At 31.5% G+C, this 18,487-nt stretch overlaps 1 protein-coding gene across 1 annotated transcript; it reads right to left on the bottom strand.

Annotated features, from left to right (window-relative positions):
• Positions 1–7,045: 7,045 nt before the first annotated feature.
• Positions 7,046–11,160, bottom strand: LOC112004681 (uncharacterized). Its single transcript, XM_024036918.2, has 4 exons — positions 10,415–11,160; positions 10,150–10,244; positions 8,830–9,966; positions 7,046–8,155 (listed from the first exon to the last, which is right to left on the bottom strand). The coding sequence occupies exons 1-4, from the start codon at positions 10,617–10,619 to the stop codon at positions 7,469–7,471; spliced, it is 2,124 nt and encodes a 707-aa protein (XP_023892686.1). The 5' UTR covers positions 10,620–11,160; the 3' UTR covers positions 7,046–7,468.
• Positions 11,161–18,487: the final 7,327 nt, after the last annotated feature.

Genomic DNA, 18,487 nt, shown 5'->3' on the forward strand with positions numbered 1-18,487 from the left:
CAAAACAAGGACATTTCTCTAAATAGTTTCAGAAAAAAGATGTTTTACTGAAAAATTCGTAAGAAATTGGTAAAAGCTTATTTTGGCCACAGATGTGGTACAAAAGTACTTAATTATTGTTTTGATATTAAATTTCCAACATTTTCTTATATTAAATTATTAATCAATTAATGTAATTTAAAAAGACAGGTCATACTCATAATGGCTTGACCAGAACCTATGAATACACAGGGTACTTGTCATTTAAAACAAACATTTAAAGAATTCCAGATCTAGATTTCATTTTACCCAATTTTGTAAAAAGCATCAATCTTCAATTCTATGTACCATATGCGAGTGTAAATGCCTGTTATCTATTTATATAATCATATATGACTGGAAGACTATTTATTTCCTCAACTGTGAAATCTTGTGCTCATAGTCATAGTCATATCACAGTATCACAAATAATGCAATAGAAATAAAAATAGTTAATGCTCAACCAAAAAAAAACACACACACAAACACAAACACAAACAATTATCATTAAATAGAGATGTTGGGTAAAGTTACGTTAGCAGAAAGGTGCACAGTACTACACGCCCGACTGACCTGGTCGCGGCCTAACTGGGCTCTGATCATTAACAGTTATAATTGATGAAAATCATAATAGTGATAATACATACATTGACTATATATATTCAGCCAAAAAAAAATCATAATCATAGTCATATCACAGTATCACAAATAATACAATAAAAATAAAAATAGTTAATGCTCAACCAAAAAAAACACACACAAACACAAACAATTATCATTAAATAGAGATGTTGGGTAAAGCTATGTTAGCCGAAAGGTGCACAGTACTACACGCCCGACTGACCTGGTCGCGGTCTAACTGGGCTCTGACCATTAAAAGTTATAATTGATGAAAATCATAATAGTGATAATACATACATTGACTATATATATTCAGCCAAAAAAAAAAATATATATATACATTGAATAGATATTTAATTAGTCTGAAACAGTCACCTATAAATTCAGCAATAATTGTCCAACCTACTCTACTAGTCATGACGCAGTCACGCAGGTCTGTTTGATTTATTCTTATAATGAACTCTACCTTTAGAGTATAGGCTATGCAGCCCTGTGTAGTTACCATCATTACAGTGAAGACTTGGAGAAAGTTGAAAATGGCGTGGTTGAGGAGAAATTATAGCGTACTATAAGTAATGTAACGTAGTCTATTATTTTATTAAAAGTTTTTAATTTGTTTAAAATTATTAAGTTAGTAATTAATTTTTATTTTAAAATTTTTTTGTAATTAACAATTTTAAATACGTGAAATTTTTTTAGTAAAATAATAGACCACATTACTTATCTATAGATAAGTGAATGTTATAATTTCTCATGGTTTTCAAACTGGAATTGTGTAGAACAAGAATGAGCGGTGGGTCAAGCCAGGTTGATCAACATTACCATCACCATCATCTAATTACCTGGATTTTCTAACATAGACTTCAATGATAAAATAGGAGTATAGGACTACTATCTTATTCATGGGATTTCTTACATAAAAGATAGCTAGCTAACCCTTCTTTTTTTTTTTTGAGTGTAAAATGTGTTGGCACCTGGCACTTGGCAAATGCAGTTAATTCTTTTTGTGATTTCTATTGACTATTGAGCTCCATCATTTATGTTAGCCGTGTTATTATTATATAAAATAAAAGAAAAAGAGTCACGTATCTTCTCTTATTGCTGCTTTAATTATACATCATCTTAAGGGCATGAAAAAAAAACATCATCTTACTTTATAATTATACATCACATTAAGAGCATTAAAGACATACCACAGATTTTATGATAGAAAAAAAAAATTGTGGGTGCACACATATCCTTTAATAACAACAGTAAGGTTAATATTTCAAAAAAGAAAAAAAAAACTAATTAAAAAGTAAAAATAAAGAATAAAGCTCAAGGGATGAGTTCTTGGGTTTAAGTCTCCTAACTAACAATCTATGATTGCTTCAATCATTTTTTCCTGATAATTACCCAATGTGCATAGGATACACACTTGCGGGTTAATTAAGTGTTCAAATTTCTAAGAGTCATAAGCTCCAATATTATTAAAAATTAATAACAAATGCTTTCATTATTTTAAGCGAGTCTTTGACATGTCATGGAAAAAGAGGGAAGATTGCAAATTACATAAAGACACCATTTATAAGGATGGTAGGATGGTGTTTATATGCATAATCTCAAACTAATGTCATTTGAGTACTCTTTAACTCCCAAGATAAATAGACAGTTTTAAATCAAATAATACTTCTTCTTTTTTTCTTTATGAGAGTAAGATGAATAATGATATTGTGAATTCATCACTCACAAGTTACAAGTGAAACTCACATAAAAAAGAAAAAAAAGAAAAAGAAAAAAAGTAACAATATGAACTATGGACTAGCGATACTTATAAATTCACTTTTTAACACGTGAGAGTGTGAAACTTAGGTCATGGGACTTAGAAGTTTTTTTTAAAAATTATTTATTATTTTTCTATTTTATACCTAAGGAGTACTTAATTATCATTGATATAATGGAATGATATGTCATTACATATTCCACAGCGAAGAAAATTGTTCACTCCCTCTCAAAAAAAGAAAAAAGAAAAGAAAAGAAAATTGTTCACAATCAATTGCATGTGATGTAACCATTTCTTGCTTCTTTCAAGCTTTCAATAAGTTTCTGATTTATGGTATGTTAGTTAAGGATTTGGACACTAGTTCTGGCTCACACATCACCTCACAAGGAAAACGCATGCAATGTCATCTGGCTTTCACAATTAATGTTAACCCCGTTACCCACAAAAAAATAAATTAGTACTTCATGAATAATGACGGAAGCTATATCGATCTTTCATGTTATGTAACATCATTTCCTTTCGTACAACAGAGATGGCATCTTCTTCCTTTGTCTCCACCAAACCCTAAACCATCGTTAATTCACTTCTGTGTCTAAATAAGTGAATGGTACAGAACTTTCATAAAGTTAGATCACATATGTGATATATAACACAAACTTTACCCCAAATAAATAGCCTGCATCATTAGTTGGACAAAGTAAAATGTTCAACCCCTCAGCTCAGATCCATTATATCCCATAAGGCCATAATTATTAAGTCACATTTGACCAATCCATCATTATCATCACATGCATGTCAAGTCCATTTGCATTTTAAAAATTCCCGCCCAATTTTCATATTTGATTATTGGTAGCTAGCAGAAGGTTTCTCACTGCAATACCAAATTTTCTTTTTCTATCCAACTTAATCGTTTGATTATTTTTTTGGGTATATTTAATTTCTTTGTTTCATACTCAGTATCTATAGATAATTAAAGGTAAGAATTATTTAAGCATAATGTTAAGATACCACAATATTTTGAAACCAAGATCTCATGAGAACTTACGAATCATTAGACCAACTCTCTGAATTTCACTACTACACCAAGTTGCTCTATAGGATCTATATATATATATATATATATGCAAGATTATTGTTGAAAATATTAATCGAAATTATAATTTTATAACACCCCAGCCAGTGGTATCAATCACCTGTCCTCATCCTGGGACAAAACAAAATGATCAGATAATTCAAGGTATGGTAGAAATTTGAAAATACTCATCCGAATAAAAATGTTCCTGAAGGAGTAATGGACATAATTTTTTTTCTTCTTCTGTCTCATCTATCTTAAATTTTTCTCAGAATTTTTTCTTCTCTTTCTCTACCAAGAGGTACAGGAACTTTTAAGTCCCACGCTTATCTAGGAGGTATACATTCAATGTTTCACTAGTTACTACAATTTTTCCCTGACCAAACCCCTCTGACCAATGTAGTAATGTATTGAATCCTTAAGAAAACCCTCCAGTTTGAATTCTGGACTTGGTCGTACAATAATATGCTGAGACTTGACTCTTGAGACAAGTTGGAGAATGAAATCAAGTACATGAAAAAGATTTTTTTTTTTCTCCTACTTTTACATCTAATCTTTAAGAGGAAGATTGCTGTAATTAGTTTATAACAGCTAGTATAAAAAATTAATTACTTTCTTATGAAGGGAAATAAGATAAAATAATTAAAATGATAGAAAAGAATATTATTTTGTCAAGAATTTATGACCAAATATAAAATTTTAGAACTAAATCCTTTGTTATTGTTATTATTTTTACTATATAAATATCGTACACGCAACGTTAGTCATTAAGCAATGTTAGCATTTAGTAATAATGTAGTAGGTTTCTCAAAAAAGAAGAATTAATAATGTAGTAGGAGACTTCTTGCATGATAATTTAGAATATTTCTTTCTTTTTTTACTGGCTTATTTTAAATGAGAGATTTCAGCGATTGTAACTCATCTGGTTTCAAAATAAAGGAATCTTTGCACTTAACCATGTCCCTAGATTCTTTTATTCTCATCATTTTAACCTCTTGACGATCACAGCCTTCTTTAATAATCTAATAGGAATCTAATAATTATATATATAAATAGTAGACATAATTTTTTTTTTTAATTTTATATAGTAAAATAAATTTTATCAGTAAAGTTAATTAGATCAAAGATTGAACACAATTCAAAGATTGGACGTGAAAAAAAAAAAAACACAGTAAAAGAAAAAAGAAATGCATGTTTCAGTCAAATTTGAGCATTGAAGTTGATTGAACATCAATAAATTTTATTTACAATGAGCTATAAGTCACTGATTTATTGAAAATTGTCAAAATTTTCGGATCAAATGCCAACTTTAAATTATTATCTCTTATTAGTTATTAGGGTAAATTTCACTAATATACTCTAAGGTTTGGGTAAATACCAATTAGGTCTAAAACATTTTAAAATTGACCAATTTGGTCCTTAAAAGACAATTTAATCGCTAACCCATTACCCTCTCTCTCTCTCTCTCTCTCTCTCTCTCTCTCTCTCTCTCTCTCTCTCTCTCTCTCTCTCTCTCTCTCCCAGTGCTCTCAGGTAACGGCATTGGTGGGTTTGTTGTGGGTTTTTGAGTTTTTTTTTTTTTTTTTATTTGTGTTTTGTGGCTAGTGGTGGTGGTGGGTTCCAATATGAGGTAGATTTACAATAGTGTGGTTGTGGGTTATGATGTGGTGGGTTGGTTTGCTATGGGGTTTTTGGAATTTTTGGATTTGGGTTTTGTTGCTATGAGTTTGGCTAAGGTTTATGGCTAGTGGTGGTGGTGGGCAATCTAGGGTGGATTTGCAGTGGGGGTGGTGGTTGGTTTTAATGTGACAGTGGGTTTGTTATGGATTTTTGGGATTTGAGTTTTGTTGGATGATTTTGGTTTTGTTGCTGTGGGTTTGGCTGGGTTTTGTGGCCGGTGGTGGTTTTTGGTGGTGGTGGTAGTGGGTTTTGATATGGAGTGGATTTGCAATAGGGGTGGTGGTGGGTTGTGATGTGATGGTGGGTTTGCTATGGGATTTTTGGATTTGGGTTTTTGTTTGAGGATTTAGGTGGGTAAAATTGGGTTGTTAGTTTGCTGTGGCAATGGTTATGGCTAGTCTGAGGTTAGAGAGATTGGGATGATTGAAAAGAGGAGAGAAGGGAAACACAGGAGCAGAGAGTCACGGTGCAAGAGATACATTAACAGAGGGTAACGGGGTTAGAGATTAAATTGTCTTTTAAGGACCAAATTAGTCAATTTTGAAATGACTTAGACTTAGTTGGTATTTGCCCAAATCTCAGAGTATGTTAATGGAATTTACCCTTTGTTATTATATTTATATTCCTCCCATAAAATACCTATAAAAAAATTTATAAAAAGGAACGGTATCTAAAAATACAATCTTTTCTCTGCTCATGGATGCAATCATGCAAATTTTTTTTTTTGGCCTTTTGGACTAACATGTTGCAACTTTAGGGAGTCTCAAGAATAACATCCACGTTCATGCATAAAAACACCATGCAATCCATCTTTTTAACCGTTGTCTTATTGCTACTTTACAAACGCAAACTCCCATGCACTAAGAACGAAATTCTATATGATTCTCTTTACCATATATATGTCCTTTTAATCCTAAAGTGACGTGATTTCTAGTTTAATTTAATGCTTTTAGCAAAGCAGATATACTCTTTTGATAGTTGTGCTGAAAATTGAAAGTATCCAATTTATCATTGATTAATCATTACTTTGTTCTTCTTCTTCATCATCATCATCATCATCATCATTCATCACGAACCATGTAGAATTTAAATAATATTCCCGAATGTGAATGGGTCTAGATCTATGTCTAAGTGTTATATCATTTCTAAGTTCTAACATACCCTTAAGTTTTCTCACTAATAAAAAAGATTTAAAATTTAATTTTGGGCCATGTTAACAGATATCTTTAGAGCAATTGTTAATAAACTATAGTAGGAAAGTTTTGACACTATTTTCATGTAAAATATAAAAAATTGTCAATAGCATTTATTATTTTATTATTTTCCCAATAAATTATTTCTAAAAGTAGCTCTTAAAGGAATGCCCATTTGCCTTTAATTTATTGTTGTTATACACATATATAAGGGCATAAAAGTAAAAACATCTATTTTCTTTTCCATTATTTTTGAAAACCAAACTAAGGGAAAGAAGTAATTACTTCTTCTTCTTCTTCTTTTTTTCCTTTTTTTTTTTTTCCTTACAACATCCAAACATATTTCGATAAAGATATTTCCTTTTTCCAGTCCTTATACTTTCCATTTCTTTGCTACTTTCTTTCCTTTGCTTTTAGCCATGTACAAACAAACATTCTACGTAAAAGAGACTGTTGACTATGTTATATATTGAATCGATGTCAGTTCGATCACAATATGCTAGTCCACTTTTCCGAATTCCATGCTGCTTACTTACAGTTTTAATGGCTATACCAAAAGATACTGGGGCCTTTTGTTTTTTCCTTCATTTTTTCCCCAATAATTTCATTGATCCATTCCACTAATGCCAAAATTGTGTCACATATTGATGACACCAAGGACAACACCATAATTGATAAAAATCCTTTCCAGCTTTGAAGTTATTTAAAGTTTAAACTATAAACTATTGTATATTTTTTTAAAAAAGAATAGAAAACAAAAGAAATGGATAGAGTCATAGTGATAGAGTGTGTATTACTAAACAACTAATTAATTAATTAAAAAGAAAATTAAAAAGTGAGAGAGAATACAAAAATATACAAATTGGTAGAAGATAGAGAGAGAAGAGAGAGAAGAGATGGAATGGGATTCCTCTGCCAGAGTATGGTATTCTTTTGAGAACCAATCAGAAATCTAATGCTGTCGGGGAGTCTAATCCCACATAGACAATCCTCAAACAATCTCTCTTTACAAGTCCCAACCCAACCAATCGCATCTCATCACGTGAATAACCCATGTGACCCATCTGCATCCTTGTCTCTCAAAGTCCCCCCACCTTTTTTTTTTGGGTTGTATTTTGCTAACTACGTACGGATCGAACACCAAAATTCCATAGCCATTTCATGCATGAGTGTGTCCAATATGTCCTTCTCTATCTCCATTACTATTCCTTCCCCTTCTTCCTCAAATGCCATTTCACTTTGGACCTTCAAACCACCCTTCAAATCTTTGTCAACCAAACAATCTATGTCTTCAAGAACACAACATTTGGCTCGTGGGAAGCTTCCAATTTTCTCACACAATGTGTCAATTAGATGTGAACCTATGCGACAACAATCGTGACCAAAAATTGAGCTAGCTGCCCATGGCTTCATGTTGATGGATGGCTTCAAAATCTCAACCAAAATTTCATCAACAAGATTGAATAGTAGTTTTCGATTGCACTCGTACCCCAATTCATGACTCGTAGTTGTAGTGTGTTGAGAGTGTTCGAGTTGGTGGAAGATAGATGGGTCTAAAGGGTGTGATGGAGAGAACCAAATGGTAAAGGACACAGTGGTATCTTTGTCTATGCCAGTACAGCTTAGTATCTTGGTAACGTACTCATGATATTCGGCTCCACTAGCTCCGGTGGTGAAGACACCGTTAGATCTGTCGTCGTTGATGCTGCTTTCTTGGGTTTTGGGCGTGTGCGTCTCTTCTTGTTTGTACTCTTGGCTCGAACAACTAGATAACTGTGAACCACATTTTGATTCTTGAGCATCAAATACCTGAGACAATGTTACCACAACACAGTAACAATAATAAGTTAACAGATCAATGCAACAGAAAAGAGAAAAAGAAAAAAAGAATTGACAGATAAAACTTCGTTTTGGTAGAGTTAATTTTTTTACTTAAAAATAAGAATATATAATCTTTTAAATCATATTTTTTAAAGTTATTACTTTATTTTTATACAATAAATAAAAAAAATTAAATTTATTATCAATTTTACTACAAAATATTTATAAAATATTCTGTAGAAAAATGTAATCGATCTCACTTCAAAAGCATAACAAAAATATAAGTAAATATTTGAATTATTTTACCATTGTTGATGACATATCAATATATAAAGTTTAAATAATAAAATTTATAGTATTTTTAGCAACACTCATAAATTAAATATGTTGATAAAAATAAGTTCATCCAAATTCACATTAATAAATTAGTAACCAAAATAACAGGAAAAATACATTTAGTAATAGTTCGTGAGGAAACAAAGTAATGAAAAAAGAAAAAGAAAAAGAAAAAGGAGTACCTACCATCACTCATAAATTAAATTGATAAAAATAAGTTCATCCAATTAAACCATAAATTACTAACCAAGATAACAGGAATAATACATGCAGTACTTACTAGTTCGTTAAAAAAACAAAGTAATAGAAAAATGAGAAGTGAGTACCTGTTTTTGAGGAATTTTGGTGGCTTGTGGTGAAGGGTCTTTTTTGACTGGGACACGAGTTGGGACATTGATGTTGAGCAGCTCACTTGACAATGGTGTCTTCTTGCATTTCTTGTCTGGAATGTTGGCTCTGGTGGCTGTTTTTGATGGACGAACAAATGGTTCTTCTTGCTTGTTTCGGATTATATCCGATGTCTGTGGAGGCTTCTTTAGCCTCTGATTGAACCTTTCAGTGCCACTCTTTTTACATTTCTGGATTGATTTCTGGTCCTGATGATGCTCCTGCAATGTCTGAGGTTTAGGCTTCCCCGAGACTTTAATGGGTTGTGGCTGAACATTGAATGGTTGAGGTTGTAAGGACAAGAACTTTGAAGAATGAGAGGCTCTCTCTTTGGTGGGTGGTGGTGTTGTGCTTGGTTTACTCTTGGGCTCAAAGAATCTGACTCTAGGAGAGCAAGAAGGTGTACTTGAGTAGTACTGCTTGCCTGGACTTGATTCTTCTACGACTTTGTTGAACCCCTTTGAAGCTTTCTTGGATTTGAATTGGCTAACAAGCTCATTTCTTCCTTGAAGATCTCTGTTGGCGATAGTGTTTGTGATGTCAAGCCCAACTTTCCTGCTAACTTTTTCTTTCATTTGCTTCACAATTTGCCTGGCGTATTGGCTTGGACTACTGTTGTTCTCATCTTCATATACTCTGAGCTCTCTCCTTCTCAAATATGAAAACCGAGAGAACTCCAAGTCGTCACTAGCACTTATGTTCTCCTTGTTAATTTGAAGTGAGAGTCTGTGATGATGATCCACGTCTGATCTTCTAGCTGAGGATATTCTAGGAGTCTCTGGCAAAGAGCAAGTACCAGTAATGTCATTGAACTCTAAGCTATTTCTTGGTCTACATTGGAGGGGTTGCCTTGGATGAAGAGGGTGTGAATGTGACTTTGAAAGAGGTTTTGGTGTACCATGAGTTGAAGAAAAAGAAGAGGGTGACTGAGTTTCAGGAAGAAGGTCAAGACCCATTAGTCTTGCTACTAAATTTGGGGTCTTGGTCCCAGGAGAGTTGCTGATTTCTGAGGAAAAATCATTTGGAGCTCCAGCTTTTGGTTCTGTGTGCCCACTTGTTTTAATTTGGATACCCATCTGGATTTTCAAATTTATTACGATATTAGAGGTTCAACACCATCATTATCACATCATAACTCACTTTACAAAATAATAATAATAAGAATCTTAAGGAAAAGAAAAAAAATAAAATAGACAAAGGTGGCTACCTCTCTAGCTAGAGCAATTTTTTCAAAAGAAGTTTTGAATACAGTAACTTACTTTGATATCTAAATTTTTTTCTTCTTCTCTTTCTCTTGTAATATATGACAATGAAACCTCATGTGATTCCAAGCTATTTCTCGGTGCTTCAATTCCTGTAATACAAAAAAACACATAAATATATCAACAATGACAATTAAACCTCAGCCATAAAATTTTAAGATGAATAATCAAACAAACTAGTCAAGTCATTTTCAAACAGACTAGTCAAAATCAATCACATAAATCATAAAGTTGAAAACTGAGCGTTCTAACTTCTATCTACCTTTGGGAATAGTGGGTACAAAGGTAGAGTTGAAAGATGGTTGTTGATGATGTAAACCAAACTGAAACTGATGGAAATCAAAGAACTGAAAGACAGCACTCATGCAACCAGAAAAAGAGGAGGTGTCTTTCTGATCTCCTCCAGCAACACCAGTATTACTCTTGGAGTTGGAGGATCTTCCACCCCAATGCTTTTCCCTGCCCATTACTGTAGACCAAACTTCTCTCTTGCTTTTCTGTGAGATGGTCTAGAAAAAGCTTCTCTCTAAAAATGGTAAAATCAGAATGAAAATGACACAATAAATATGCAATCTTTGCTCACAGAGTGAAACTTGGACCACTTGATATATGTGTTGTATATGAATGAATGAGAGAGAGGGAGAGAGTGTTTGAGAAGCTAAAACACTTGTGGGTTATGATGTTGAAGAAGCGAGAAAAACGGATCCATAAAGCACAAAACAGTCAGATTTGATTTTGAGGAATTAAAGTACGGTTTAGTTATGAGGGGTGGGAAAAATAAAAAGGAATTGAGTACAGTAAAAAGTGAGTGTACTATGAACTAGTATCTCTCTCTCTCTCTGTGACTGAACCATCTCAAAGTTCTTTTTATCTTAGGTTTTTTTTTTTCACTCACTCCCACGTTTAACCAGACCAAAACCGGTCTATGTCTCTCATTGTCATTGGGAATTGAGGTGAATAAAGAAATGAAGAAGATGACAGATATCAAAACGAACCTCTCTTTGCTCCTAAGAGAGACACGTCTCTCATTCAGCAAAAAAAATAGAGAGACGCGTCTCTCTCTCTCTCTCTCTCAGCTTGTATTGCAAAATACAAAGCTATCCCATTCCCACACACCCTGGTTTTAAATATAGATCGTTTTATTGGGGATCTGCAATATATGTAATGTAACATAACACCCTTCTACTTTAAAATTGTGACGTATTTATATCCTGAATATTCTTATATTCTTAGTACTAAGAATTTATTTATTTTAATAATGGCCAGAAATTTTTGCTACCCAAAATCACAACCCCCTTATTCCATGCACTTACTACATGGAGAGACATTTAGTACATGGGGAGGTATCACTTGGATTTGGGAGTTTGATCTTAGTATTAAGAATATTGGAGTTTAATTGGTTTTTTATTTATTTGTCTAATTGAAGATATTGAGGGCTCAATATATTTTATCTCCAATTATCAAATTATTTAAAAATAAAATAAAATAAATCCTCTTGGTAGGATTTTTTTTTTTTTTTTTTTACTTGTATGCTTTGCAGTGTGCCCTCTCCACCATCTACTCAATTAAGATATAAATTATAATTCAACACGTTTTTTTTATATATATTAGTTGCTAACTCGTGCAATGCACGAGATAATTAAATAAAATTTAAAATAATTATTATTTTTTTGGAGCAAAAATTAAAAATATTTATTTTGCTTAAAGGTCTATAACTTGGCTTAAAAAATGTTTGACTTGAAAATGATTGAAATTGAATGAAAACAAGTAATTTTATTCAAAATAAAGGTTTAGAAAATTCTTTTTCTTTCATATCATTTTTTCCAAATAACACATACCGGTGTGGCTCACAACACCTTTGCTATTTTATGGTGATGACTTCACACAATACTCAACAAATATCAATGATCAATATAATCAGCATTCTCATATTCTCTATTATCTGGAAGGTAATTGAAGTAATGATTGTATGTAATGTATAAATTTTATTATATTACAATATAAAATTATTTTGATAGATGATCAAAATAATTAAAATAAAATCTAAAATTCTTGAAATTTTTTGAAATAGAATTTTAGTTGGAATAGAATTTAAATTTCTTAAAACTTAGCTAATAAGATAGTTTTAACTAAACTAAACTATAGAATTTTTTATATATTTTTTGAAACATAATTAGAATTTAACCATTTGTTGTAAAGAGAAGATAATTATAGTCCCAATTTTTTATATAGCATAGGTTGTTACAATTAGCTATATACCATGTGTAATACCTTCACACCTATTTGTAGTTTAATGTCCTAATATCTATCTATAAGGGTTTTCTTTTGACGAAGCCATAAATGATGGAGTTTAATAGAAATCATTTAAGACCCAATGTTTCCAATAATTAAAAAAAAAAAATAATAAATTCAAAATTCTTTTGATTGTAATTTTTTTTAATCGTCAATTAGACTATATCTAAACTCTAAAAGAAAGCATTTAGAGTGATCACATCATTGATACCATATAATGATGATTGCAAATAACAACATTATTATTCATGATTAATAGATGAACAATGAAACTGTGAATTAACACTTCAAATACCAAGTTTAAACTATGACAAAACATATACAAAAGACTCCAAATATTGGAACATACTTCTTTTGCCATTATCATGATTCAATCAAAACCTAAGCTTGAAAGATAATTCCAATTCAATTAAACCCAATACTATACATACATACACATGAACGTAAGGAAAAAAAAGAGAGAGAAAGAAACTCAACTGAAACTGTTGTCAATTCCTATGTTCCACGCTAATGGATGGAGCTACTCTTGGGAAATGGCAGCCACGGGTGCAACCAATATTTGCCTTCGCAAATTCGATGGACCAATAATCTTTGATCTAATCAAAAAACATGGTGTGACTCACATGTGTGGTGCACCTGTGGTGCTAAACATGTTAACAAATTCACCCAACAATGAAAAGCTTCAAAACCTTTTTGACAAAATAAATCCAAACCCAAGTTTTGAAGGTACTCCAAGAACCAAATCAATGCAGTACGTTACCAATGTGAGCAAAGAGGAAGAGGGCATGCGGCATATGAAGAGACTAAGAAAAGAGGTAGAGTAGTTCTTAAATAGGAGAGAGTAGCAATGGTGGGAGTGTGTTATTGTATTTGGCTAGAAGTCTAACTTGCATTCGTTTTTTTTTTTTTTTTTTTTTTTTTCATTAAAATAAAAAAGAAAGTTTTTGAAATCAACCCTTAAGAAATTATTTTTGAAAAAAAAAAAAAAAAAAACCTTATACCCACGAGGAGCTACCGAGCTAGCATCACCAAACCAGCTCTACCCTATCTAATCTAGTTTAATTATCTAATTATAAATAATGAAAATAGAAGTTCTAAATTGGGATGGTATGAGATCCCAACATATGTCAAGAAATGCATATTTTTTTAAACAAAACAAAACGTAGTATGCAAAATTTTATTTATTTTTAAACAATTTTAATTAAACTATTATTTATTTATGTTTTAATATGTTAAATTATACTCTTTTTTAGGTTTTTTTTTTTTTTTTGGCTTACTAATATGTGAGAAACACATTAGTTTAGATCCAATTACGGCTAATTATTACCAATTTTAGTAAATTACTCAATTAAGCCCGGTAATTAGTCAATCACATAGTTGCATGGATATATACAAATAATTCAGTAATTACCAATACTCATACACCCAAACACAATTATGTGTTTATAGAGAGAAAACCCCACAAATGGGCAAAAAACTATTAGGGACCTAACTCACTGAATCAATCCACTGGAAAAGATAGTTGTGATACAATACACTAACAAACCCTCCAAGTTCTAAGTAGGTGTAGATGTATCGTTCCGAGCTCTCCCTTTCTGTTAGCAACTGGTGCACCGACCATTTCTCTTCTTTAAATTATGATTCCACAGGTTGAGTAGTCAACCATAAGTCTAAGCACTTAGACACTTGGAGATCTCTTGAAGATTTCTTGAGTTGCTTCAATCCATGATCACTCAAGGCAGAGGGGGTTGGAGGAGTTAAGGAGGCCCTGACCCATCTTGATCCTCTGAGACAAGGACTCAAGAGAGAAAAGAGGAGATGATAAAGGGCCCATCCCACTTACAAAAAATAGCTCAATGGGTGATGTTATGAGAAAGAAAGTTTATATGCTTAGGAACAAAAACAAAGTCCCAACACAAAAATGAATTAAGAAAATATTTGAATTCATGAAGAATAATAGCTAAATCTAGAGGTGGGGGTAGGGAGATGAGAAAGACAGTGCATCTACAATACACTTGGAGTCACCTTGAAAAAGTATATAATTGAACTTGTGATGAGTAGGCATAGTGACAAGGAGAGGATCAAGGGAAGGAAAAAATTTTGAATAAGCAAAAGATAACTTCACCATTGTAAAAACTTGAGTTTAGTTAAGAGCCAATGAATTGATGAAATATACAAATTAAGACATTAAAATTTGATTTTTTTTGTTTTTTAAAATTTAAAATTTTGGATGCTTGTCTTTAAAGTAAGTATATCATATGTTAAAAACTACTCAATTTTCAAAATGTTGCACTGAATTGGTGGACCCCTAATCTTTAGGGCTATATATGTGCATCATGTGATAGAGTGGCTAACCACTATATATTTGCAGGAGAACTGGGACATGTTCTTATTAGGGGTGGCAAAATCAACCCAAACCCATTTGCCCACCCAAACCCACCCACTTAAAATAAACCCAAACCCACCCAATTATTAGTTGGGTTAAATGGGTATTAACCCAATTAAACCCAATTAACACTAATGTTTATTGGGTTTTAATTGGNTTAAAAAAAAATGATATTTTAAAAGTTTAGTACAATCTTAACCAAACATGTTCCAATACAGCAATACCTACTTCTCAAAAAAAAAAAAAAAAAGGTTCTAATACCTAACACTAACAGACTTATCCACTGGAGTAATTGAAGCCATAAACCCTATGCAAGTAAAAAGTTTTAAATTACACAAAACTCAATGTCGAACCTTGACCAAATCCATATTGAATATTAATTAAGGCATTGCCTGGATATGGTTAATTAAATAATAATAACACAATCTAATGCTGTGAATAAATATTTCTGTATTCTTTTTTCTATTTCTGTAATCAATTATCTTCGTTTTATGTTTTTTTATTACTAAGGTGAGGTCATCATCTTCTCATTCAGTTTTTGCGCAAAACTGGGCAGATTCCTCCTACACATTATTCCTGAAGACTTTCAGTGTGCTCTAAATTCTAAGTTGAATCTATCAGAGAGGGAGAGAGCTATTTCAAATTCAAGGTGGTCCTGTTCGTTGTGACCTTTTAAAATACAAAATAAATGAGTGTCCCATGATAATGATTAATTATTTAAGATGAAAAGAACTTGGGTTTCTTCATTCATTATAGTGTAATGACATCTATTTAATTGAAGATTTACATTTAATTATCTCATTTGAATACATTAACTTTTATTTTTTTTGTTAAATTATTGATTTTTTTTTAGAAGAATTTAAATTATTGATTTGAACATTCAATTATTAGCTAAATATCAATTTGTAGCACCTTAATTATTGATGGTGTCAATTTTTGTCACTTATTTTTTAAAATTAATTTAGCTTCGTTAAAATCTTAACGAGGTTATTATCTAACGTGGTAAACGAAGCACATATTAAATGCATTAAACAATGACGCATCAAAACCCAGACAAATTATCTTGCTCATTGTCACCAATGAATGAAAAGATGTTTCTTTTAAAAAACCAAAACAACACAAACGAACGAACAATGATGTGACCAAACCCATAACACCAACCCAAACTGCTATGAGCTGCCAATTTGACTGCTCCATATCCATACCACAAACTGGTAAAGCCACACCTAAACCTAACCCAACCCAACTTGATATATGCAAACCCTTGGATGTAGCAGGTTCTTTTGCCATTTGAATCTAATGATCTTGATTTGGGTTAAATAGTATAATAATCAATCAAACCTATTAATAAACTAGATATGATTGCCACAAAGTTTACCTCTATACTTACTTGAAGGAAAATGTCTCCAATCTATTACATGACGACTCAAATGACCATTTATATGTATTTATAGTCATGTAATCTTTTTAATAAGTCATATGACTTATTTAGGAACTATTTTTAAAAACATTAATTTTATTGAGAAAATGATAAAATAATAAATATTATTGACAGCTTCTTATATTTTCTATGAAAGTTTTCAAAACTTTCTTATTATAGTTTATTAATAATTGTCCTAAGGGCATCTGTTAACATGACTCATTTAAATAATATACACGAATGGTTTAATTATTAAAATTTTATGTATCGCCACATAGTTTATATGGTTTTATGAATCCGTCACTTAGATTCTTCTATACTACTTTTCTTGTGTGTATATATGTGTGTGTGATAAAAGAAGAGTAGAATTCTTCTATACTACTAATTAAGAGGAAAACAGTTTATAGAAAAATTCCTTTTAACTTCTATTTAAATTCTTTCAAAAAAAAAAAAAGTCTATTTAAATTAAAACATTCCAAAAGTTTGTGATAGCCCAAACTCCTGTTAATGAAATAATGAAAGTGAAATTGTTTCCCTTGTATTTTTATTTTTTGTAGTTGTTTGATTAAAATATATTTGTCATTTTGCAGATCCGTTGATCCTAATGATCCAACGAGAATCTTTATTTATTTATTTATTTATTTTTGCAGAAGCCCACATTTGAGTCTCGACTGATGAGGAGGCGCACATACCAGTCCCGGTCTGCTGAGCACTCTATATAATTTTATATTATGTATGTGTAGCACATCACTATATGTTGGAAGAAACCCGTTAAATTAATACTTTACTATTATATTATATGTGACAAAACAACAACCCACTTATTTTGTGTTTCAGAAAAATAGTATGTTTTTGCTTAGACTGAAAATTTGCTGTATTGAATTGCGTGAAAATTGTATAAAGAACCGTCTATATAGACATATTAATCCTATACGTACAAATAATACAAATAATAATAACAATTTCTAATTTTTAATATTTAGGCAGTGGTCCTTTAATTTCCTTTTTTATTTTATTCTTTTAAAGAAATAATCACACATACACATAAGGAAGAGAGAATGAGATTTTAATACAAAGGGACATCACAAATTCCACTAAAAGTTGTGATAACTTTTAAGAAATGATGATGCAAGTTATAATTAGTTGTTATGTTTTAACTTAAAAATAATTTTTATTAAAATGGTATTATGCGCAGTGCACATGATAACATTTTCGGTCCACTTAACTAATCAAGATCTAAGAGAAGAACAAGTTCAAACATTTTTTCTAATTTGAGATATTAGAAATTTCAAATTAGAACAATTGAAAGTTAATTTGATTTTAACTTAAAGTTTGAGGGGTTGTTTTTGCATTTTTTGTCATTTTATTTTTGTGTGTCCTCATTTTGAATTTTGATATGGATTGAGATCCGGTGATGTAGTTACCCACTTTTCTCTAACAAATTTTTTTACCTTCTTAACTTTTTAACTTTAACCTTTTTACTTTTGAGATTAAAAGTTGTTTTTTATCAACTCTCAATCTTAGCCATTAATTGCAATTGCATTAGCTTAAGGATGTGTTTGGATACTGCTTATTTTGCTGAAAACTAAAATACTGTAGTAAAATAATTTTTAAATGTGTGAATAATGTCATGGGACCTATTGTTAATAAAAGTTTGGCTGAAAAAGAAGTTTGTAAGTTATGTGAATAGTGCACATGAAACGCTCTTCTCAAAAAAAAAAAAAGAAAAGTGAAACACAGACGCGTGCTTTTCATCAGTCTCCAAACGGTTACTAAGAATCTCAATCCTTTACAAATGTACGTGTGTGGGGTATGAGCTTATTTGTTGGATCTTATATGAAAACAAGATGACAAAATGAGAGGAAAATGGAATAGGAGCGTATGGTAGGGCAAGACACAGGCTGGGTTGTAGGGTATACAATTAAGTACATAGGGTTTGTCCTGGTCCTCAGCATACAAACCATTGCTACTATTCATTATTGAAAGATGGGAAATAGAAAGAGAATTAACGAATATAAAGGTCCCCCCACCTTCTCTACATTCCAAAATCATGCAATGAACCATTATTGAGAAAAACAGGTGTCTATCCACTTTCCTGACCTCTATGATTGTGTAGCACATTTTTGTCCTGGCACTTCTCTCTCTCTCAATTGAAAGTGTATAATATATACACTACAACATATTTTAGTGAAATAATGAAAGGGTGTAACATAGAGTTTCTTTGTCATACCAAAAAT

Source organism: Quercus suber, unplaced genomic scaffold (assembly GCF_002906115.3).
Source record: "Quercus suber isolate HL8 unplaced genomic scaffold, Cork oak 2.0 scaffold_298, whole genome shotgun sequence".
NCBI lineage: Eukaryota > Viridiplantae > Streptophyta > Magnoliopsida > Fagales > Fagaceae > Quercus > Quercus suber.